Source organism: Chrysochloris asiatica, unplaced genomic scaffold (genome assembly GCF_000296735.1).
Source record: "Chrysochloris asiatica unplaced genomic scaffold, ChrAsi1.0 scaffold00130, whole genome shotgun sequence".
In the NCBI taxonomy this organism is placed as follows: domain Eukaryota; kingdom Metazoa; phylum Chordata; class Mammalia; order Afrosoricida; family Chrysochloridae; genus Chrysochloris; species Chrysochloris asiatica.
Genome location: NW_006408648.1, coordinates 9225904 through 9251504, shown reverse-complemented (window position 1 = coordinate 9251504; position 25601 = coordinate 9225904). Strand labels below are relative to the sequence as shown.

The 25601-nt window shown below is 44.2% G+C and overlaps 1 protein-coding gene across 1 annotated transcript in view; it reads left to right on the top strand.

Moving 5' to 3' along the window:
• The window catches only part of LOC102821193 (D-beta-hydroxybutyrate dehydrogenase, mitochondrial-like), a 39200-nt gene extending 14085 nt beyond the window's left edge, over positions 1–25115 (top strand). Inside the window, exons 4-6 of the mRNA XM_006869413.1 lie at positions 10486–10627; positions 17543–17695; positions 24646–25115. Coding sequence (XP_006869475.1) covers positions 10486–10627; positions 17543–17695; positions 24646–25115 — 765 coding nt within the window. The remainder of the gene's footprint in view (positions 1–10485; positions 10628–17542; positions 17696–24645) is intronic.
• Positions 25116–25601: the final 486 nt, after the last annotated feature.

Genomic DNA, 25601 nt, shown 5'->3' with positions numbered 1-25601 from the left:
AGCAAAAAAATTCCCCCCACCTTTAGTATGGGTTATTTTTCTTAGTCTTTTACAGTAGTGGTCCTATGCAATATTTCTCCTTTTGTGATGGACTAATTTCACGCAACATAATGTCCTCAATGTTCATCCATGTTATGCGATTGCCTGCAACTTCCTTGTTATTCTTCAAGATAGCGTAATATTCCATTGTGTGTATGTGTCACAGTTTGTTTATCCATTCTTCAGTTGATAAACACTTTGGCTGTCTCCATCTTTTTGCTATTTTAAATAGTGCTGCTATGAACATTGGTGTGCATATATCTACTCATGTTATGGATTGTATTTCTTGTGGGTAAATACCAAGTAGAGGACTTGCTGGATCATAAGGTATTTCTGTTTCCAAACTTCTGAAGAAGCACCATATTGCTTTCCAGAGAGGTTGGACCATTTTGCAATCCTACCAGCAATGCAGGAGCGTCACAGTCTCTCCATATCCCCACCAGCATTTACGTAGTGGTTATGAATCGGGCTGCGAACCGCAAGGTCAGCAGTTCGAAACTGCCAGCTGTTCCGTGGGAGAAAGATGAGGCTTTCTGCTTCCGTATAGATTTACAGCCTCGGAAACCCTGTACAGGGTCGCTATGAGTCGGAACTGACTCCACGGCACATAACAACACAACAACAACAACTTTTTTGATCTTTGTTGTTACTACTGGTGTGAGATGATATCTCATTTTTGCTTTGATTTGCATCAGTGGCTAGTGATCGTGAACATTTCTTCACATGTTTGTTGGCTGCCTGGATCTCCTCATTGGTGAAGTGTCTATTCATGTCCTGTGCCCATTTTTAAACTGGGTTATTTTTCTTTTTCTTGTAGAGGTGTTGTAGTGTCCTATATATTTTGAGAAATAAGTTCCTTGTCTGATGTGTCATTACAAAAGATTTTTTCCCATTCTCTGGGGTCCCTTTTCACTCTTCTGGTGAAGTCTTTTGATGCACATAAGTTTTTAATTTTCAGTATGTACCACTCATCTATTTTGTCTACTTTTGTTTGTGTAGTTTTCAAAATGTTTGGTAGTCTGTGTATTCCCTGAATTAGTGCCCTCACATTTGTCCCTATTTTTTCACTGATGGCCTTCATAATTTTGGGATTCACATTTGTGTCTGTAATCCATATTGAGTTGGTTTTTGTATAAAGGTGTGAGGTGAAGGTCTTGTTTCAATCTTTTGCATATCGCTTTCCAGTAGCACCATCTGTTGAAGAGACTATCACCTCCCCATGCGAGATATTTAGATGTTTGGTCAAAAATCAGTTGGCTGTATGTAAATGGGTTAATTTCTGGATTCTCGATGCTATTCTATTGTAGATAACCATATTTTAAGAATCCCCTCACCAGTTGATGGATATTTGGACTGTTTCCATTTATTATTATTATAAATAATGCTGCTATAAACATTTGCTCTCATGTCTTGGTGTAGACATATATTTTCACTTGTTTTTTTTGTCATGGAATTTAGAAACCAAGATCTGAGCATCGAATGTGATTATCGCTAATAGGCATTGTTGCTTGAAGGCCTCTTCGTAGATAGAGCTCAAAAATGTATATATAATCCCACACACATATATACATATGCACACTATATCTCTATTTATACAGTAAAACCTGTGAAAACACAAGTGAGAGGAAAGTGGTAAGACTTCACCCTGTCAAAGGTGGAAAACTGTGTATCTGCTGGGTTTGAGAACTCATTGCACTGGTGACACAGAACTTAACTATTCACAATTATGGGGTTAATTAGGATGGTTAACAGGGTGCAATTCAAGATCAGAAATGCTCAAGTCCTTCCAGTCAGGACAGCCTCTCCTAAACTGTGCCTGCTGGCATGCCTCTCTCTGCTCCTTGGCCTCTCAGTCACACTGCCACTGGCCTTTGTCCTGCTTGGACAATGTTACAGAGCTCTCTGAGCACTGCCAATAAATGTCCAAAAGGTGTGCCACTCTGCCAGGAGCCTCAGCCCAAAGGCACTCAGCTCTGGATCTTTGGGTTAGCAGCTTTAGCTCCCTAATCAAGTACCTGGAGTCACTCCACTCTGTAAGCAATGCGCTCAGCTTTACCCACCATGTGGGCCAGGAAGACCACCACTCTGTCTTGTGCTCTGGCTCTTGGTTCTGCTGCTGCTTGCTTCTCTGCCATTCCTCTGGTGTCACTGTTTTCTGTCCCTGGATCAAGGTGATTCAATGCACTAGGACCTCAGGGTCCAAAGGATGCGCTCCAGTCCTGGCTCTTCTTTCTTGATGGTAGTGAGATCCTCCCTCCTGCTTCTGAGATGACTCATTTTATACACTGCAGGATGGCAAAATAGACCAATCCCCACATTAAAGTTCCAAGTTTTCATAATCACAATTGACCTTGTTAACAATCACTCACAGCTAAAATATATAATCCTATCGGTGTCTTTCCCCACTTTCTCTTACCCAAACTCATCAGAAAAAGAAGAAATAATACCCAGTCTGCATTGTCCCACCCAGCCCTTTGGTGTGGTGGGAGTTACAAAGACTAGGACTAGAAGAGTCATATTAAATAAGTCACTGCACTACAAGGTTTATTTTCATGGTAAATTCCTATGAGTGAAACTCCTAGGTCAAAGAGTAAAAAATATATATGCATATACATATATGGACTCCTGATGTGGTGGTGTAGGCTCAGCACTGGAGTTTGAACCACAAGGTCAGCAGTTCAAACCCACCAGCTGCTCCTTGGAAACCCTACACAGGATCGCTGTGAGTCAAAACCAACCTGATGACACTTAACAGTAATATACATATATATTTATATCATCATTTTAAAAATCCCCAAATATCCCGGTTTAAGTGTTATATAATTTTATATTCCCACCAGTAATGTATAAGAGTACCAGTTTCCATACAAATTCACCAAAAGAGTGTGCTTTTGAGTTTGTCAATCTGATTTGTGAGAAATAGTATCTCAATGCAGTTTTAATTTATATTTCTCTTATTTTAATAGCAAAACCCTATTCTTTAAGGTATGACCCTTAAACTGCACATAAATCACCTGTGCTTTCATTCCATTGGCTAGAAGTTAGTCACATGTTCTGATCTGGCTGCAAGGGAGGCTGGGATGTAGAGTATGTATTGTGAGACAATATCACCATACGTAAAAAGCCATGGGGTCTGTCACTATAGAGGAAAGGAAAAATGGATATTTTGGAGAACTTGCTGCCTCTGCTTAAGTAAGTGAGACATTTTTCTTTATTTTGTAGGAACCCAGGAAAGGATTTTTATACTAGGCTTAATTTCTTTGTAAAAATGATACCTATTCAATGTAAAGTTTTCCATAATATAAATAAGTACAATATAAAAGAAGTACATATAAAATAATTTAATTGTACGTCTTTCCAGATCAGAGAAAAGTTGTTTGTTTTTTCATTATTAACTTCTTTTGAATTACAAAGGTAATACATTCTCCAAAACACTCTACAAATGGTTAATATGCGCATGAAAAGATGCTCAACATCATCTATCATTTTCCAACTCATTGGAACCTTATGTACATAACAAATGAAACACTGTCTGATCCTACACCATCCTTACAATCCTTGCTATATTTGAGTCCACTGTTTTAGCCACTGTGTCAGTCCATCTAACTAAGGGTCTTCCTCTTACTCACTGACCAACCATGTCCTTCTCCAGGGACAGAGCCCTCCTGATAACAGGTTCAAAGTATGTGAGACGAAATCTTGCTTTCCTCACTTCTAAGGAGCACTCTGGCTGCACTTCTTCCAAGACAGACTCATTGGTTCTTCTGGCAGTCCATGGTATCTTCAATATTCTTTACCAACACTAAAGTTCGGATGCATTCTTCTTCATTATTCTGTATTCATTGTCCAGCTTTCACATACATATGAGGCAATTGAAAATATCATGGCTTGGGTTAGACACACCTAAATTCTGACTGTTAGCTTTTCAACATTTTAAAGAGATCTTTTGCAAGACATCTTTGCTTTTTAACACTTTGAAGCGATCTTTTGCAACAGATTTGCCCTCATTTGATTTCTCAACTGCTGCTCCCATTGGTGCTGATTATGGTTCCAAGTAAAATGAAATCTTAGACAACTTCAGTATTTTCTCCATGTGTCATGATGTTGCTTACTGATCCAGACGTGAGGATTTTTGTTTTCTTTATGTTGAGGAGTAATTCATATTGAAGGCTGTAGTTTATCTTCTTCAGTAAGCACTTCAAGTTTTCTTTGTTTTCAGTAAACAAGGTTGTGTCATCTGCATATCAAACATCATAAACAAGTGCCTACTCCTTTCTGATGTCAGGTTCTTCTTCACATAGTCCAGATTCTCAGATTATTTTTGTTGTTGTTGTTAAGTGCCCTTGAGTCAGTTCTGACCCATAGCAACCCTGTATAAGATTATTGCGGAGCAGCTGGAAGTTTTGAACCACCAACCTTGCAGTTAACAGACCAGTGCTTATCCTCCAATGCCACACCAGGACTCCTCTGAGACTATTAGGGAAATGCAAGTCAAAAACCACAATGAGATTCTACTTCACACCCATTTTTGTTATTGCTAAATGCCTAGAGTAGGTTCCAATTCATAGTGACCCTGTACTGGGTTTCTGAGGAGCTGCTGGTGGGTGTGAACCACTGATCTTGCCGTTCACAGTCAAGTGCCTATCCTACAGCTCCATTAGGTGTGACTCATTAGGTATGTGACCATAATAGAATGATTAATGGTTAATCACTAGACTGTTAACCAAAAGGGTGACAGTTTGAGTCCACCCAAAAGAAAGGCTTGGCAATTTACTTCTGAAAAATCAGCCATTGAAAACCTCCTGAAGGACAGTTCTACTGTAACATAGATTGGGTTATATCATTAATCACAATCAACTTAATGGTAACTTTTTTAACTATTTTAAAATAAAATGGATGTTGGCATGGATGTAGAGAAGTTGGAGCCCTTGTCCATTGCTTGTAGGAATGTAAAATGGTGCAGTTGCTGTGGGAACAGTTTGGCATTCCTCAGAGATTCCTTAAACATAGAATTACCATGTATCCAAAAGAATCGAGAGCAGGGTTCAAATAGATAATTGCACACCAATGCTTATTGTAGCACTATTCACAATGTTGTTGTTGTTGTTGTTAAGTGCCGTCGAGTCGGTTCCGACCCATAGCAACCCTGTACAGGGTTTCCGAGGGTGTAAATCCTTACGGGAGTAGAAAGCCTCATCTTTCTCCCGCGGAGCGGCTGGTAGTTTCGAACTGCTGACCTTTAGGTTCGTAGCCCGATTCGTAACCACTACGCTACCAGAGATAAAGCCAGCTAAAAGGTAGAAACCCAAATACCCATCAACAGAAGAATGAGTAAACAAAATGTGGTATGTACATGCACTAGAATAACATTCAACCATAAAGAAAATGATGTTCTGATACATGCTACAGTATTGATGGAGCTTGAAAACATTGTACTGAGTGAAAGAAGCCTGTCACAAAAATATGGTGCCATCTATGTGCAATATCTAGAATAGGCAAATGCTAGAGACAGAAAGTAGGTTTGTGATTATCAAGATCTTGGGTAGATGGGGGAAATGGGTATAGTGTTCCTATTTGAAATGATGAAAAAGTTTTGGAAATAAGTTATTGTGATGGTTGCACACACAAAGCATTTAAATAGAACTTTAATAAAATTTTAAAACAGAAAAATATTTAAAATGAAGAATAAAAGTAATACACATTTATAATAAATTTGAGCAATACAGAAATATGTTGTTGTTTTGTGCTGTTGAGTCGATTCCGACTCATAGCGACCCTGTATAGGGTTTCTGAGGAGCAGCTGGTAAGTTTGATCCAACAACCTTGCAGTTCAAATCGACCTTGTGGTTGAGTGTTTATCCTACAGCGCTACACCAGGACTCCATACAGAAGTATATGATATAAAAAAATTTATTTTATATCCCAGTCACTCCAAGGAAATTGAAATGCATGTGTACATGTTATTTGCAGCTTTTGTGATTATAAATGAAGCCACTGTGAATGGCCTTACACATACAAGTAGGTTTTTGCATGCTTCATCAATGAGTCTTAGAAAAAAAATGATAGGTAGAAAGGTATTCAGGTTTTAGATTTTATTAGAAGCTGTCAAATTGCTCCCTGAAAGTCTGAACCTACATCTTCTCCCTTTGATAGTGCATGAGTGCCTGAAGGAATCTGTTTAGGGAGGGATTTTGAAGACAGAAAGATGAGGCTTTCTGCTCCTATAAAGATTTACAGCCTAGGAAACCCTATACAGGGTCGCTATGAGTTGAAACTGACTTGATGGCACACCACCACCACCGTGACATGCTTGGAGCTGGGTTAGCTGCAAAATGTACACTCACCTCAGCAGGTCTTAGCAAGAAATGTGATGCCACAAAAACACTTTGTGCCTTTAAAGTCTGTCGTCCATTTGTTCAGCATATGTGCTACTGTGCTGGGGGGTGGCAGAGACTAGAAATTGCCTAGTGTTGCAGAGAACCTTAGAGAGGGAGTCAGGGCCTTGGGTTCTAGTCCCAGATTGGCTGCCAACTCTGGGATTGGCCAAACATCTCTGCTCCCTGAACCTGGGTTTCCCCTTACTTATTAGAGAGTTGAACTTAGTGGTCTTGGGTCTGTCCACCCCAACAACATTGATTCTATGATCCAGTGACTGGTATTTTGAAGAAAAAGACCAGTTCACTGGCAGGTTATGTCTACTGGAGTGTCATGGTCTGCCTTTTCTGGGCAAAAGCTAGAGTCAAAGTTCTGAAGAATGTGTGTCTACTTCCATGAGGTACCTTGGTTATTAGTTATGCAAATCAGAAAATGGTCAGAAACTTCAGAGGCTATAGATGAAGGACGATGGGAATTGAAAGGGAGGATTAGTCTTCCAGCCTGGTTCTGAGATGTAAAATCACTTGATGGATTCCAGCTGCACATCTGTATTTAAATACTCTGCCTGCTCTTATTTATGGTCAACCCTTCCTCTTGTGCTTTTGATCTCATTGCTTCTGGCCAACTCAAGGACTTGGCCAGTCTCCACCTTCTTACATAATGAAGTCTTCACTCCCTACTGGATCATTTTGGTGTATGCATCCGTACACGTGTGTGCGCACACACACACACACATACAAAACACTACATCACTCTGACATTTACAGCCCCTTTTTCTGCTCCCCTTTATAAAAATAATCTCTAAAGGGCTGTACTAAGTATTTTCATTTATTACTTTCCAATTTCTTTTCTATCCACCCAGATAGGCATTTGTCCTACCACTTTGTTTATTCATTTATTTACCAAATATTTATGGAGCACCTACTTTGGGTGAACTGTTCTCTGTTGGAGATGCAGCATGAAACAGTTCAGTGAAAAATTGTTGGCCTTGTAGAACCAGCATGCTGGTGGAAGAGATAAAGGCTAAGATAAATAAGTAAATTACTTCTACATGGGATGAGATGGAGAAAAATTAAGCAGGGAAGGAAGAGGAGAGGGTAGTGTGGTAAAGGAAGCATTCACTTTAAAGGAGGAAGACTTCATTGAGAAAGTGACATTGGCGATCCCCCACCCAAAGGAGGTGAGGGAGCAAGGCTTTCAGATATCTGGGGAAAGAGAATAGCCAAGTGCAAAGGCTACAGGAAGGAGTGTGGCACCTGATATGTTTGAGAAACAGCAGGTGGCCCTTATGAGTGAGTGAATTGTGTGAGTGAGTGAGTGAGCGAGCGAGCAAGTGAGTAAGTGAGTGAGCTGTGTGAGTGAGTAGAAGGAGTGTGAGGTGAGAACAGGATGTGAGGCAGATCTTGGTTCAGAGAAAGACAAATTGCCTTACACCAGGAACACCAGGAAGGTTTGATGGGAAGTCTCCAAGCCATCTAGAGGACCAACAGGAATTCCTAAGTAGAGAAAACTGGTGTGAAGTAGCATTTCCAGATACTCTTCGGTAATTTGAGGGTGCTGAAACCCAGAACCTTCGTGGAGGAAGAGGAGATAAGCTGGGAAAGAAAGCAGGATCAGCATCCAGAGAGCTCCGTTTGGTAGAGTCTTAAGTGGGCTTCTGAGATTGGCAACATATGCTCCAAGTCTGACTGCTACACAGGAGATCAATACCTACTGGGGTGTCTGGAGGGATGGCCCAGCCAGGGGATTTCAGAATCCTGCCTTAGACTCACTTAGCTGCAAGCCTGGCTGCTATGTGCAGAGGTGACCCTGGGGATAGCTGGCATTCCTGGTGCAGGCCTGGGCAGAGGACCACTGGTCATGCCACATCACTACTTCCAAAGGGTCACTGGGGAGGCGCTTTTTGGATGGAACTCAAACTGTGCAATTACAGCTGAACGTTGGAATAGGAGAGATTCACTTCTCATCTAATGCCTGGATCTTCTCAGTATCACATTTCCCATCTCCAGCTACCTCCTCCTCCACCACCACCACCACCACCACCAGGAGTCACCCAGACATTGTCTGAACTCTTCCTGGGAAGCCCATACTATCTCTGAATTATGAACGTCTTCTTTCATCTTGAGTTGAACTTGAGTTCTTTACTCTGATTTTGTACCCTGGAGCTGCACAGAATAAAGTGCATGTTCTCCCCGGGTCTTCTCTCCAAAGTGGTTCTCATCATCAGTCCCTTTGATCCCGTGTGCCATGGTCTTGGTCATACTCTCCTGTGTACCTCTGAATCTGAGTCCTTTAGGTTAGGGCTAGGGCTCAGCCTAACATGTAGGTAACTTTCCACTCCTTACCTGTGCTGACCATCCTCCGTGCTTCCTACTCATGGCCTTTGCCGAGATATTTGCCCCCGGCAAGCTCTGGACTGGAAGGTAGGCATTTCTATCACATCACCTGCTGAAAGCTGCTCCAGTTCTCTTACAGGACGCATCACTATTCCATGTACCGCAAAGAAAAGACACTGTTACTTCAATTATGACTGACAATGTTTTCACACCAATTATCATTCATCCCTACTGTGCAAACGTGTCAAAGGGTAGATGAACTATGATGATACAACCTGCTTCATGATGTGAAAGAATGCATGGAAAGTGCTTGCATGGCACAATGAGCAACCTAGTAAGCACTCAATCAGTGTTTTCACTGCAGTCCTCCAGCAGCTCTCTGCCCACCTCTCCAGCCTCAAGTCCCACTGGTTCCTTCTGCTTCTGCTCTCACTGTGACAGATGAGTTACTGCCGCCGCCTCTTAGTTCTTTCTGCAGAACTTCAGCTCTATCGGTCACCTTGCCCTGGGCTGGCATTGTCTCTGCCTTCTATCTTCCCTCCCACCTGCCACAAGTTTCATGCAGCAAATACTGACTGTATTGTTTGCTTCCTCATCTGTCTCCTTCCTTAAACTCTGTGAACAGGCACTGAGTTAATTTATGTTTGTTTTTAGTTCCTGGCACATTGCCTGGGTCATAATAGAGGTCCAAGAAATGCTTGTTAAATGAGTGATACTTTTCTGATGTTTAATTACCTGAGTCTTTGGGTGGCTGTTAACCTAAAGGTTAGTGGTTCAGATCCACCAGAGGTGCCTTGGAAGAAAGATCTGGTGATCTGCTTTTGAAAGCGCACAGCCATTGAAAACTCTGTGGGGTACATTTCTATTCTGGCATACATGGGTTGCCGTGAGTTGGAATCAACTCCACAGCAACTGGTTTGGGCTAGCTGAATTTGGGGAGCACATTAGAGTTAAATAATTGTTGTTGTTTTGAAACGATGTCCTCATTTTATTGACCTGAACAGGTAGAACAGGTGATAATATCCTTCTTTTATTACAGCTGAGAAAACTGGGCCGAGACATCAAGGGACCCCCTTGAGTGTGCAGAGCCTGGTTAGTTACAGGAGAATTAGAACCTGGTCTCTGGCTTTTCCAACCTTGGAGTCCAATGGACCCTTGGTTTAGAACAGAGTGGGGCAAATGAACAGCCCATTGGTCAGAAGGCCCATACGGTGTTTTGTTTTTTTCAGTTTTTCTTTTAATATAAACACATTGCCAACACTTAAAAAGTTAGGAGATTTCACACAGAAACCCTGTTACTAACTTAAAAATCTAAGCATCCATCAGTGCTGGGCATTCATGCCCACCTAGACAATAACTAGTGAGGTGTACGTTTCATCTCTCCAGGGTCCACACTCTTCCTGTTTCTATACCCATGTGCGTGGCCATGGCAGGCATAAAGTTTGTAACTCCTGCTTAAAGAAATGATCTACCAGATGTGATCCTGGTGAGCAAGGTCTTCATCTTTTTCGTGGTTGAATCTACGGTATTTAGCTTGGTGGTTGCCATGCCAACAGTGCTCAGGGTGGGGCAGATCTGATTGGACTTCTGGAGAGTACCTCCTGTATTTGACATTAAGCCTGAGACTTTGGCAGGGACTGGGGACCAATGTCCCTGCCTTGTCATGATCCTCATCCCCAAGTCTGCCTCAGGATGGGAAAGGAGGCAATTGAAGCAGCTCCTTTTTCTTCCCTAGAACAAGGGGGACAGTGGAGTCCAGAAACTGGACAGCTTGAAGAGTGACCGACTGAGAACCGTCCAGCTCAACGTCTGCAAAAGTGAGGAGGTGGAGGAAGCAGTGGAAGTTGTCCACTCAAGCTTGAAGAATCCTGAAGAAGGTAGAGGGGGTACTTGGGGCAGCAGAGGTGTTGTGTGGGGCCATTCCAAGGGGCCCTTTCTTCAACACCACCCTCCATTTGCTAAATCTGGCTGAAAAACTCCTTCTTTGTTGTTTATACTCTTACTCTTATAGGATAGGAGGGTATAGACTGAATTCAACATGCCTGTACAAAATAAAGCCAGAAGGTGATTTCAGAATTTATAGAAGTGATAAAGGCATATCAGCTGGTTCAGATCATTTCAGTCTATGATCACTGTCTGCTCTAGGCCAGGTGCAGGGCTGGCTACTGGGGACCAATCCCTGTCCCTGAGATCTCACAGTTCAGTAGGGGTATTGACTTGGCTGATTTCAATATCATGGACCAGTGTTCTAAGAGAAGCAGAGACACACAAGAAAGAGGAACTTAGCTGAGTCTTGGGGTGGTGGGGTAAGGCAAATGGGTCAGTTAGGGCAGACTGTGACAGAATGAGTTGAGCATTCTGGTAGAGGGGAGAACATGAACAGAGGCTCTGAGTAGGGAAAAGCTGCACAGGGTGTGCTGAGGGATGAGAGGTAGTTTGGTATTGGTTGAAGTTCATGTCTGGTGGAGGTGAAGGCAGTAAATGGGGTTGGAGAGGGCATGAGGGACCAGATAGATGTCCAGGGCCTTGGGTGCCAGACAACAGTCACTGGAGGGGCCCAAGGGAATAATGTAGAATCTCATGCTGGGGACTGTGGTGGTTAATGTGGAGTGTAGACTTAAAGGGGTGTGCATAGGTGTAAGAGCCAGGAGTAGGGCAGTGGGCTTTGGGAAAGAGGAAGGAGTCAATCTGAGGGATACTCATATTGAGAAGGTAGAACTGGATGGACTTGGTGTTTGATGAATGTGAGGATGAAAGAGAGAGGAAAGAGATCTCTAAGCAGACCATCTTGATCCCACAGCTGGAGGGGTATGTTGAGGAGATGCTGAAGTGTCCATGGGACTTCCTAGGGGAGGGCCCCAGCTGGAGGTCAGGTGGCCATGTACAAGGAGGCACCTGGGAATGTGAGTGGCTGGGGATCAGAGGAGGGGAAAAGACTAAGGAAAAACTGTCCGAGAGGTTGGAGAACAGTACTCCTGAGACTAAAGCAGGGTGGGGAACGTCCAGCTTGCAGGCTGTATGTTGTTGTTGTTGTTAGGTGCCATCAAGTCGGTACCGACTCATAGTGACACTATGCACAATAGAACAAAACACTGCCTGATCCTGGGGCAGCCTCACTACTGTTACCATGCTTGAGTCCATCGATGCTGCCACCTGGCCAATCCTTCTCACTGGTGGGGTCTTCCTCTTTTTCTCTGACCCTCCACCTTACCAAATATGATATCCTTCTCCAGTGACTGCTCCGTCTGACAATATGTCCGAAGTATGAGAGACGAAGTTTGGCCATCTTGGCCTCTAAGAAGCATTCTGGTTGTACCTCTTCCAAAACAGATCTATTGGTTCTTTTGGCAGTCCACGGCACTTTCAATATTCTCCTCCAACACCATAACTCAAAAGCATCAATTCTTCTGTGATCTTCCTTATTCACTGTCCAGCTTTCACATCCATATGAGGTTATTGAAAATACTATGGCTTGGGTCAGGCGCACCTTAGTCCTCAAGCTGACATCTCTGCTCTTCAACGCTTTAAAAAGGTCTGGTGCAGCAAATTTGCCCAATGCAATACGTTGTCTGATTTCTTGACTGCTGCTTCCATGTGTTGATGGTTGATCCATAAGGCCCTTGAAATCATTTGGTCTCACCCTGTCAAGGCAACCTCAATTCTAGTCATCACATTGTTGTTAAGTACTGTTGAGTTGGTCCTAATTCATAGCAACCCTATATAGGGTTTCTGAGGAGCAGCTGGTAGGTTTGAACTGCTAACCTTGTGGTTCACAGTCCAGTACTGATCCTACAGTGCTACACAAGGAGGGGTGAGTTAATGGCAGACGAATTTTTAATTTGACAGTTTGTATGGGCCACAAATGATGTTAAAATTTTGGCAATAAAAAAGGTTCCCCACCCCTGAGCTAACGAACAGAAAGTTAGGGGGCCAGAATCTGACAGAGTAAAATGCTGGAGAAAGCACTCCCAACTAAGACATCCTCTCAGTTAAGTCACAGAGCGCACCTTGGAGACAGGGCTCTGCTATACAACTCCAGGGGGCGCCATTCACTTAGCATATAGTGGTAATGGTGCTCCCCGGAGTCAGGCCACCTGGCAGCATCCTGGAGAAGCAAGTCTGAGCCACTCTTTCATCTATGAAATCTGCCCTGGGGCTTCATTTCAGCTCTGCTTTCCTGCAGAATGGGGTCTCTCCTATGTGCTGACGGTGTACTGAGGGAAGTAGGTGGGTGACCAGAGCGGAAACGCTGGTCATCTCCAGCAGGCCTCTCAGAAGTCTGTGCTCCATGTTGTCAGCCCATCACAAGTGGGTGAACTTGTCTGCCCACTGCCACCCGTACACCCTGCAAAAGGCTATTCTCTGAGGAGAGGCCTGAGAGTTCCTGAACTCACCAAACATCTGTTTAATAATTAACAGGAGGAACCAGGGGTCTGCCCCATTAATAATTAACAGACAGAGCCCTGGCCCTGTCCCATTAAGAAAAGGCAGGATGAGTCCCACTGGGATGATTACCAGCTTAGAATGTGCAGCCTGCTTGCCCCTGCCCTGGTGGTAAATCTTCCCACTGCCCGCCTTCTTAACGTTGCTGGGATATTGCCTTCATAAACTATTAGGCAGGAAAACAGCTGCAGTCAGCACCATAAAGCCACTTCATTACAGCCTGTGGGTTTTGCGGTGATTTAAAATGCTCATGGAAAGGAATAGTCACTATAGACCTGAGGAGAGAATGAGGCTACTTAGGGCTGTGGTCCTAGCCCCCTGCCACAGGGTTGGAACCACTACCTCTGTTTCCAGTACTGGACTGGCCAGTTAGCCTAACCTAGGGTGGTCCCTGAACACCACCCCTGAGGCACAACCCTTTCCCAACCACTATTTTCCCCCCACATGACGCATTCAGATGAGGGTTTGATAAACCATTCACCATGACCTTAGTTAACCAGTGTTGCATTTCTTGGAAAGAGATTTAAAAAACATTTTTAGTTTTGTGAGAAAAAAAAAATTGTGTCAAGTATGTGGTTGCATGTAATACACATACGTACACACTTCTAAGACAGTCTTTCCCAGAAAGTACAAATTGCTCACTCTTCTCAGACAATGCTGACTTTGAACTCCAGATGGTGCCCTCCCAGAACTTGACTATCTTACTTGTTCCTAAGTGTGGACACTGCTGACTCACATCCAGCAGGAAACTTCCAGAAGAGTTATTCCAGTCCCCTCCCTTGAGCTGTGGGGGGCACATTTTGATGGACAGTTTGATGTCCTTCACCCCAACTCCTGCTTGGAGGGAGCCAACCAACAGGGGGTGAGATGAAGGGATTGCCTGATTCAAGTGGGTAAGCCATCTGCCACCAGCCCCTTTCCTCCCCAGCAAGACTCTGAGGGACTGGACATCTGGAGTTTGTGATCAGTTCTCCCCCTCCCATTCCAGGGAGGAGGGCCAATGCGCAAGCTGAGGACATGGTCTGATCTGAACACCATCACTTACCAGTCAGCAATGTTTATAGAGCAGGTACCTACTGTATACTTAGTAGAGGGAGTTGACTTAGCCAGAGGGGTTTACAGTTGGACAAGAGCCAAGTATGCTTTGGTGGCATCTGAGCAGGGTTTGTGAAGGGCAGTTGTAGTATTGATGGGGCTTATGCAGAGAAGACATGTGGATACCCTCAGTCTGGGGATGAGAAGACTGGATTGATTCTGTCTGGGCTTCACCTCTGGACAGGCTTGCTATGAGTTGAAATTGACTCAGTGGCAGTGGGTTGGGTTTGGGTGTGGGTTTGATCACTTACTAGAAATGTGGCCTTGAGCTTGTACCTTCACTTCTGTGGGCCTCAGCTTGCCCATCTGTGTAATGGGGAAAGTGCTCCAAGAGCCATCTAGCAGTATGTATAGAATTTCAACACAAGTTGCTCTCTGGCTGAGAGTCAGGGAGCTGAGTAGAGGTTAGAAGGGGCTGCAGTATCAGTGGGTAATGGCAGGCTGTTCAAACACAAGGCAAAATACATGAGGGGAGGGAGGGAGAGGCCTGGAAAGTAGGTCTCAGTGCTGCACTATGGAGTGAACCATGGGGAGCAATTCTACAGGGTGGGGGTGAGGACTGGGTAAAGATAGAGGGAGGAGAGAGACCCAGAAAGAGGTAACCAGGAGTGGTCACAAGGACCCAAAGGAATGCTAGTGGAAACAGGAAGGAAGACCGACGCTAATGACTGAACCAACAACAACAGCATGGGACTGGGCCTGAGGGCTGCGTTCTCAGACATACCCAGCCCTCTGCCTGTCCTTCCACTTGTTAGCTGGTACTTCACCTAGGTATGGGACAGCGTAGGTGGGTTGTAAAGATCAGGTGAGTCAATGAGTGCAAAGTGCTTAGTTCAGGGCCGGGCAGTTGTCATTTTGATTTTTATCAGTAATCTTAACATGCTTGGTGACTCATAGGGGAGAAGTGAGGGAGCCAGGAGTCAAAGATGAAAGTGAAACTGTTCACAAAGTGAAGGAGCTGGCTTGGGTAGCCTGGGAAATTGATGTGTTTGTGATAGTTTGGGTGAGTTGGGGACCTATTGGACATTCAGGTGGAAGTGATCATTAGGAGACTGGGGTCAGGAGAAAGCCAAACTCCTGTGAGGTACATGGGAACCATGGAGTTGGGGGTTGTTTGGGGCTGTCGCGGGTAAGCTATGTCACCCTCAGGAGCGTGGTTGTGAGTTCTTCTGAACGTTGGCTGAGCACTCCAGAGAGCTACAGTCTCCACACACTAGTTACTGTTCATCAAGTCAGCAGACTGTCAGCCAAGTAGCAGTGTCCCTCACAGATAAGTTCCTGAGGCAGAACCTATTTGACATCACTTACCTGGTGTGGCATTGTGTGTTAATGTGCTGGACTACAAGGTCGGTTTAGACTGCAAGGTTGGCAGTTCAAGCTCACCAGCTGCTTCTCGGAAACCCTACACAGGATCACTGAGTCAGAACCGACTCAATGGCACTTAACAAAGTGTACAGAGGAGTTCTGGGTGTTGCAAATTTTTAAACAGTTGGTTGCTAACTGAAAGGTTGGGGGTGCTTAGAAGAAAAGCCTGGTGACCTATTTCTAAAAAAGCAACCATTAAAAACACAACGAAGCATGGGTTCACCATGAGATGCGCAGGGAATGCCTGGAGAGCAATTGTGTATACAGTGACATGTACAGTGTTAAGAGGAAGGAGCCTGGGGCACTCGGGAAAAGTTGACATTGCATGAAGGCAAGAGGATAATGGGTGGGTTAGGGTTGAGAAGATGGAGGGTGAGGTACGCATTAGCCTGGAAAAGTGGAGAGTGGCTTCCTGCTCTTCCTGGGAAGCGAGTGGGTGAGACCTAGGGGCATCTTCAGTGTGAGGGCGGCATCTGTGGGAGGCTGGAGTGGATGACTCTGATCTCCTCATTAGTGACCACTGTGAGGTCATGGGTGAGATTTGAGAGAGGGAAGCTTCAGGACAGTCACTATCAGGGGTGGGAGCCACACTTCATGAGCACTTTGTTAACCAGCAATTTCCTTTCCCTAATAAATGTCTTTAATTCTCCATAATTGAGGGAGAAGTCACCAGAGGTCAGTTGATGAAGCTTTAATTTGGGTAACACGGAAGGAAAGCAGCTAGAGGCCAATTACTCTGTCATTTACACAAACTCATTTCCATGATTAACTCTTAAAAGTAAGCAGGGCCAAGGTTCCCACAGGCAGGGCAAGGGATTGAGGGGAAGCACTGCTCTGAGACTGCTCAAAGCCATGGGGAGACGTGAGGATTTCCACAATAAAGAGCCGCTAGCATTAGCTGACCCACCAGTGCTTCCATCTAAACACCCAGCTCAGTGAGGGTCCTGCGCCTGTTTGCCTCTTCCCTCCAACTCCCCTCTGCCTCTGAATTATTAGGTTACCTTAAGTTAGCCTTTTCCTCCCAGGGCTTCAGTTTCCTGATATGTAAAATTAGTTATCAGACTAAATGAATGTCAGAGTAACTTCTACCACCAACGTTCTCTACAAAAGCCCGTGGTAGTTTGGCCAGGCTAGAAGGAAACAGTCAATCCAAGGATACTGTAAGAGTGTATGTTTTCTCAGACCCTGTAATGTGGGACCCCACAAGGATGAGGAGCAGTTCTATCTTCATAGGCCAGAGGGGTTGCAATACTGGTGAACAGGTTACCGCACCATGACTTAACATGTGATACCCAGTAAACAGTGCTGTGGTTCAGAGATAGAAGATCAGAGAGTGGTAGGTACAATTGTTAAGAGAGACTCAGGGTGGAAAAAGAACGGCCCCTAGCCTGAAATCAAGTTTTGGTTGAACCCCAACTTGCTGTGTGACTTTGGAAGCTGGGCTCCATCTCTGGTCCTCCAGAGGGGGTTGGTCTGGAAGACCCCTAAGGTTGCTTGGCTTCTGGCAAGAGAGAGAATGTAAGCAAAGACACAGAGGCAGGAATGAATAAAGCGGTCATGGGTGTAGGTGCAGGGCAGTTGGAGGGGGAGAGTGGGTGGGGGACAGTGGTAGTGCGTGTTTGAGGTAAGGTAGGGCTGTGGCTAGAGGAATGCAGCAGGCCTGGGTAACAATCCAGGCGGAAGTACTAGCCTTCCTCAGTGAGATGAAGACTGGGTATTCTAGACTGCCTATCTCCAATCATCCTTGGATGGCCCTAGGAAGTGTCCTGTGGGTAAGAAGTTGGGAACTCATGGGGAAAGGAGACAAAAGTGAGGAAGGGAATGGGCTGCAAGCTGATGTTTGAGTTCATGCCCCTGTCATGATTTCCCGCCTGTCCTCTCTTGTCCAGGGCTGTGGGGCCTGGTGAACAACGCAGGCATATCCACCTTTGGGGAGGTGGAGTTCACCAGCATGGAGACCTACAAGGCGGTGGCGGAAGTGAACCTCTGGGGAACAGTGCAGACGACAAAATTCTTTCTCCCACTCATCCGAAGGGCCAAAGGTGAGTTGGAAAAGGACCTCTGTCCTGCCCTCTGGACCTGTTCCACCCTTCCAGTTTGGCTCAGGTGGCAGAATCATCTCTGCAGCCCCACCATGCATGGCCCAGCAGGCTGAGCTCCTGAACCTAAGGGCCACACTGGGCCTGGGAATGTTGGTGAATATGGCTGGGCAGTGAGAAAGGGATGTGTGATTTTTGGTGCTGCAGGTTAATGTGCTGGACTACAAGGTTGGAGGTTCAAGCTCACCAGCTGCTCCTTGGAACCCTATATAGGGCTGCTGTGAGTTGGAACCTACTCGATGGCACTAAACAGCAACAAGAGCAAGAAAAAGGTAAAAGGCTTCAGGATTACAGCTGCAATCCTACTTCTGGGACCTTATCTAGAGCAATACCCGCCTTTGTGCACAAAGCTTTGGTGCACATTCACTGTATCAATAAGGGTGTGGTTTAGTACATTTTGGGATATCCATTGCATGAGTTATCATGCTATGGTTTTAAAAAGTGAGCCAATTGGGGTATTAAGTTTTTGGGTTTTTTTAATGAAGATGAGAAATTTGGAAAAACGAAACACCCAAACCATACTGGGTAGTCAAATGTTAAACCATCTAAGAAGTCATGGGTAGATTTTCCCTTTAAAATAGCAGTTATGCAAAAAAGGTAAAACTCATAGGATCTATCCCCAAATCCCAACCATAACAAGGATCACAGAGAGAGAGAGAGTAGCTAGAGGAATTTAGAAGAAAACCTCAACCTTTCAATCACCTAGACCTTAGAGGTTCCTGGAAGGGTTCTCCCAAGGTGTTCAGGATGTGCTGTGAGTTCCTTCGCATGCCCCTTCCTGGGTGATCTGCTCCCAGGTCTGCCCCACCATCCCCAGTGTTGGGAGAAGCCAGGGTCAGCTGCTAACACCCACAGGCTGGGCTGCAGGAGAACATCTCCTTAAAGGTCACCACTCTCTTCCAGCCACCCACATGTCGTAGTCCAGAAGACAGGTTCAGAACCCCAGTAAGTGCCCCAGTCTGCTTCCCTGTTTGCTGGCTGTCTTGGGCTCACCAGGGTGGCGTCAAGTTGTGGGATTCATCCTAACACCATAGGTCCTTACTCTTTCAGAGCCGCTTCAAGGCCCCCACTACCAGCCCCTCTGGTATGTTCCTTCCTCTGCATTCCCACCTCAACCCTATTGTTGCCATCAGTCCATACAGGACTCAGCCGTGTTACTGATCTGTACGTCTTAGTACTTTTAAGCTTCCCAAGGCTGTTTTTCTCTTTGAGCAGCATCGGGCATTGCCTATAATGAATGCTCAGTTCCACAAAAGCATAGCTACCTCACCTCCCACATTCTCCCAATGCATTTTCACTCCAAATTATTATCATTCAGCAGGGCATTGTGTGTGCAAAAACCTGCGTCTCTCTCACTTGTCCTTCTCTGGAAAATACTGGGGATGCTGACACAGCTGTATGGGCCCACAGTCGGCCTGACTACCTACCGTCTTAAGTTTCGTACTGCTGCTGCAACACAAATACCAATAGTGGGTACCTTTAAAAAGCAGAAATTTACTTTCTCACAGTTTATAAGAGATTGGCTCCAGAGGCAGAATCTCTTTTTGACGGCCCTAGGGGAAAATCTTGGTATGAACTTCAGTAGTCCCAGCACGTACCATGGTGATCCTCAAATAGGCTTCTCTCTTCCCTACTTATCTCTGAGTCTCTGCTGCTCCTAATATCCTAATGTCACTCAGAAGTGATTGGTTTAGAACACTCTCTACACTGATAAGGCAGCATTAACATAACATTCACTGTTATTGTTAGGAGCCATCGAGTCAGTTCCAACTCTTAGAAACCTTATGTACAATAGAATGAAATGCTGCCCAGGCCTGCAGCATCCTCTTAATTGGTGGTACTTTTGAGCCCATTGCTGCTGATACTGTGTCAGTTCATGTCGTTGGGGAGACGGGGGTGGAGGGGCTTCTTCTTTTTCACTGACCTTCCACTTTAGTAAGCATGATGTCCTTCTCCAGGGACTGGTCCTGCCTGTTATGTCCAAAGGATGAGAGATGATGTCTTGCCATCCTGGCTTCTCAGGAGCATTATTAGCATTACCACTTCTTCCACCAGAGATTTGTTTGGTCTTCCATCTGTCCATGGTACTTTCAATATTCTTAGCCGACACCATAATTCAAATATGTCGATTCTTCTATGGATGTCTTTATTCATTGTCCAACGTTCACATGCATATGAGGCAATTGAAAATACTATGGTTTGGGTCAGACTCACCTTACTCCTCAAACTGATGCCTTTGCTCTTGAGCACTTTAAAGAGGTCTTTTGCAGCAGATTTGTGTCATGCAATGCATCTTTTGATTTGTTGACTGCTGCTTCCATGAGTATTGACTGAAGATCCAAGCAAAATGAAGTTGTGGACAACTTCAATCTTTTCTTCACTTACCATGATGTTATTTATTGGCCCAGTTGTGAGGATTTTTGTTTTCTTTACATTGAGGTGCAATCCATACTGAAGGCTATAGTTTTGGTCTTCATCAGTAAGAATTTTAAGTCCTTCACTTTCCGCAAGCAAGGTTGTATCATCTGCATAGTGCAGGTTGTTAATGTCTTCTTCCAATCTTGATGCCACATCATTCTTCATATAATCTAGCTTCTCAGATTATTTGCTCAGCATATAGATTAAGTGTTGTGAAAGGATACAATCCTGTCACATACCTTACATGATTTTAAACCATTCAGCATCCCCTTATTCTAACAACTGCTTTTTTTTATATATACACGTTCCTCTTGAACACAATTAAGTGTTCTGGAACACCCGTTCTCTGCAATATTAACCATAGTTTGACATGATCTCCACACTTGAAAGCCTTTGCATAATCAGTAAACACAAGTAAACATCATTCTGCTATTCTATACTTTCAGCAATATCCGTCTGACATCAGCAATGATATTCCTCGTTCCACGTCCTTTTCTGAATCTGGGTTGAATTTCTGGCAGTTCCCTGTTGATGTACTGTTGTAAGCATTTTTTAATTGTCTTCAGCAAAATTTTACTTGCATGTGATATTAATGATATTGGTTTATTTCCACATTCCATTGGGTCACCTCTCTTTGGAATGGGCACATTTATTGATAATTTCCAATCGTTGACCAGGTTGCTGTCCCCAAACTTTCTTGGTGTAGATGAGTGACTACCTCCAGTGCTGCATCAGTTTATTGAAAGATTTCAATTTGTATTCTGTCAATTCCTGAAGCCTTATTTTTCACAAATGCCTTCATTGCACCTTGGACTTCTTCCTTCAGTACCAATGGCTCTTGACCATAAGCTACCTCTTGATATGGTTAAGCATCGACCATTTCTTTTTGGTACAGGGACTCCTTATATTCCTTTCATCTTCTTTTGGTGCTTTCTGCATCATTCAATATTTTGCTCATGGAATCCTTCAACATTACAAGTTGAGGCTTGAATTTTTTCTTCAATTCTTTCAGCTTAAGTATTGAGTGTGTTCTTTCCTTTTGGTTTTCTAACTCCAAATTTTTGCAAATTTCATTTTCATATTTGACTTTGTCTTCTTGAACTGCCCTTTGAAATTTTCTGTTCAGTTCTTTGACTTCCTCATTTCTTCCAGTTGCTCAAGAACAAGTTTCAGAATCTCTTCTGACATCTGTTTTGGCCTTTTTTTTTCTTTCCTGTCTTCTTAATGACCTTTTGCATTTCCTGTATGATGTTCTTGATGTCATCCCACAACTCTTTTGGCCATTAGTGTTTTATATCTCAAATCTGTTCTTGAAATTGTTTCTAAATTCAGCTGGGATATATGCAAGGTTGTATTTTAGCTCTTGTGGATTTCTTTGCATTTCTTCAGCTTCAGCCTGAACTTGCATATGAGTAATTGATGACCTTATTTTGGCTGATGATATTGAGCATTTCCACCATCTATTCCCACAGTTGTAGTCAATTTGATTCCTGTGTAATCCATCTGGTGAGGTTCATGTGTATAGTCATTTTTTATGTTGTTTTAAAAAGGTATTTGCAATAAATAAGTCATTGGTCTTGCAAAATTCTATCATGTGATCTCTGGTATCGTTTCTGTCACCAAGGTCATATTTTCCAATGACTGATCCTTCCTCTTTGTTTTCAACCTTCACATTCCAATCACCAATAATCATAAATGCATCATGATTGCAGGTTTGATCAATGTCATGCTCAAGAAGTTGACATTAGTGGATGGTGCATAAATTTTAATAATGGTAATATTAATTGGTCTTCCTCGTGGTTGGTTATGTGCTGTGGAGTCGGTTCCGACTCATAGCGACCCTGCACAGGGTTTCCAAGTCTGTTAATCTTTACAGGAGCAGAAAGCCTCATCTTTCTCCCGCAGAACAGCTGGTAGTTTCGAACTGCTGACCTTAGTGTGTGGATATTATCCTATCACAGACAGTATTGTACGTCAGAATAGATCTTGAGATATTCTTTTTTGGCAATGAATGCGATGCCATTCATCTTTAATTTGTCGATCCCAGCATAGTAAACCATATCTGATTCAAAACAGCCAATACCAGTTCATTTCAGCTCACTGTTGTTGTTGGCTGTTGGTAAGTGTCAAGTTGGTTCTGACTCATAATGACCCTATAGAGGGTTTCCAGAGAGTAACTGGTAGGTTTGAACTGGCAGTGTTGTAGTTTACCGTCCAGTGCTGACCCAGCAGCACCGCACCAGGAGTCCTTTCAGCTCACTAATAATGCCTAGGATGTCGATCTTTATGCATTCTATTTCATCTTTAGAAATTTATAATTTCCTAGATCTATACTTCATACATTCCATTGTTCAGATTATTAAGGGATGTTTATAGCAGTGTCTCCTCATTGTAAGTTGTGCCTCATATCAGCAAGTGAAGGTCCCAAAAGCTTTACTTCCTTCACATCATTATGGTCGACTATACTCGAAGGAGATAGCTCTTCCCTAGTCAGAATTTGAGTGCCTTACAACCTGAGGTACTCATCTTCCAGCACTATATCTGACAGTGTTGTGCAGCTATTTATAATGTTTTCATCATCTGGTATTCTCTCTGACAATGGTCCACAGCTACTCATAAGGTTTTCAGTGGCTAAACATTCAGAAGTAGTCTCCCTCTCCTTTTTCCTAGTCTGTCTTAGTCTGAAAGCTCTGCTGAAACCTTACCACTCTGGTGACCCTGCTGGTATCCAGTTTCACAGCAGCACACAAGCCACCACAGTACGACAAACTGACAGATGAATGGTGGGAACGTAACATAGAAAATCTTCTTTCCAGATAGAATTACATCCACAGGCACAAGGGTTAGAATTTGTCTTCACTGTCTATTGTGATTGGTGTCAGGTGCCTAGGTTGGAATCATAGTGACCCTATGTACAACTCTACGTATGAGGAGGCTTCAAAAAATTATTGAGAAAATTCCATATATCTTTTTTTTTTTTAATGTTTTATTGTGAATTATATGATAGTTTACATGGGATCACATTAGTTATACATTCATCCTATCGTATATCATTTCATTTTCATGATTACAATCCCCTCCATGCATCATCAACCAACCACAGGGTGTACCCTGCATGCCTGCCCCCTGTCATCAGCACACAGCCCTCTCCTTCTCTGGGTCTAAAGACCCCAACCGCTCCGTCTCTTCATGTCATCGTCTCTGCCTCCATCTCAGGCATCACTGCTTCTCTGGGTAGGGTCCCGTTCTCTGCTCTTCTCCATTGATGGTCCCAGGGATCTCTGCTCCTAGACTGAAAAGTTAATCACTCCCCTCTTTGCTACAAAATGTCTACCTTTACATTTCCAACCCTCACAGTCAGTCCTGATAACAATTATTCACTATTGTATCACAAGTGACCCATCTGCATTTCCTTTCATCAGCTCCATGTACCTTTTAATTCCATTGTTTCACTAACTTTTTGAAGCCCCCTCGTACAACACAAAACATCTCCTAGTCCTCACAGTCTTTCCTGTGTTGAGCCCATTGTTGGCAGCTCTTGTGTCACCCCAGCTCACTGAGGAGCCTCCTCTTTTTTTGCTGACCTCAGCGTTACTATAACACAAGTGGGTGGCTTTCACAAACACGTTTATTTTCTCACCACGTAGGAGGAGGCTAGGAGACTGAATCCAGGGCATTGGCTTGAGGAGAAAACGTATTCTGTTAGCTATGGGGAAGGGAAGGCCCTTGTGTCTTTTCCACTTCTGTTCCTTGGTCCCTTGGCAATGCTTGTGTGTTGTGTGTCTTCCCCTATCTGTGTTGACTTGCTTCTGGGCCCCAAACTGCTACTTGGATATCTCAAGCAATTCACTTAAGACATATCCTACACCAATACAGGCTTATTAACACAGAAGCCCCTCGTCCCAAATGGGATTACACCCAGAAGTATGGTGGTGGTTGTATGCTATCAAGTCGGTTCCAACTCATAGTGACCCTGTGTAGGGTTTCTGAGGCTGCAAAGCTTTATGGCAGCAGAAAGTGTCATCTTGTAAATTGTCTTACATTTTTAAGCTAAAATATTAGTTTTTTAAAAACCTGCCTCATTTGATCTAAAAGCAGCTTCATGAGTAAAAAGATAACTTTTCCTTTTGTCAGTGAAGACTTTGTGGCCCAAAGAGTGACTGGTAGATTCGAACTACTGACCTTTGGGTTAGCAGTCCAGCTCACAACCCATTCTCCTACCAGTCCTTACCCATAGGAAGAGGCGTTAGAATTTATAATACACATTTTTGTGGGGTACAATTCAATGCAGAACAGGATTCTGATACGTTTGCAGGCGAGACAATTCAGTTCATAATAACCACCAAAGAAGAAGCCCCCTGACTCTGGCAGCTCAGAAAGCGGAGCCCCAGCCTGGCAGGTAGCAAAACAGGTGTCAGAGGCCAGATGGCTCAGACACCACCACCTGAACAGGTGTTTGCTGTCTCCCTCCACAGGCCGTGTTGTCAACATCAGCAGCATGCTGGGCCGCATGGCCAACCCAGCCCGCTCCCCGTACTGCATCACCAAGTTCGGGGTGGAGGCCTTCTCTGACTGCCTGCGCTATGAGATGCATCCACTGGGCGTAAAGGTCAGCGTGGTAGAACCCGGCAACTTCATCGCAGGCACCAGTCTCTACACCCCTGAGAGTATCCAAGCCATGGCCAAGAAGATGTGGGACGAGCTGCCCGAGGTAGTGCGCAGGGACTACGGCAGGAAGTACTTTGACGACAAGATCGCCAAGATGGAGAACTACTGCAGCAGCGGCTCTACCGACACGTCCCCGGTCATCGAAGCCGTCACACACGCCCTGACTGCCACCACCCCCTACACTCGCTACCACCCCATGGACTACTACTGGTGGCTGCGGATGCAGATCATGACGCACTTGCCCGCAGCTGTCTCGGACAAGATCTACATACACTGATGAGGTCTTCTGTGGGAGGGAGATGGAGGGGGGCGGGAGGAGAAGCAGAGGGTGGAATGAGCTCTAGCAGTCACCCCTGATGACCGCTTGTGGATCACCTACCAAAGTGCCCTAGGAGGACTCCAGCCTAGCCCTGGCCCTGGAGAGCCTTCACAAACTGGGGACTTAGTGACAGGCAGGGGCCCTAAACCCCAGGTCAAACATGGTGCATCTATCTACTAGAGTTAATTTATACAGATATTTGGGGAAAATGTTCATATTTAAAAACAAAAGCAGATTTATTAAAGAACAGAATTTAAATTGTCTTACATTTTTAAGCAAAAATATTAGTTTAAAAAATCTGTCTCATTTGATCCGAAAGCACTTCATGAGTAAAAAAAATAACTTTTTCTTTCTTAAAGAAGACCTGTGGCCCAAAGGGGATATGTGAATAACCCTTTTATTGCTTATATATGGAGTGTCTGGACTTGAACTCAGAACTTTTGA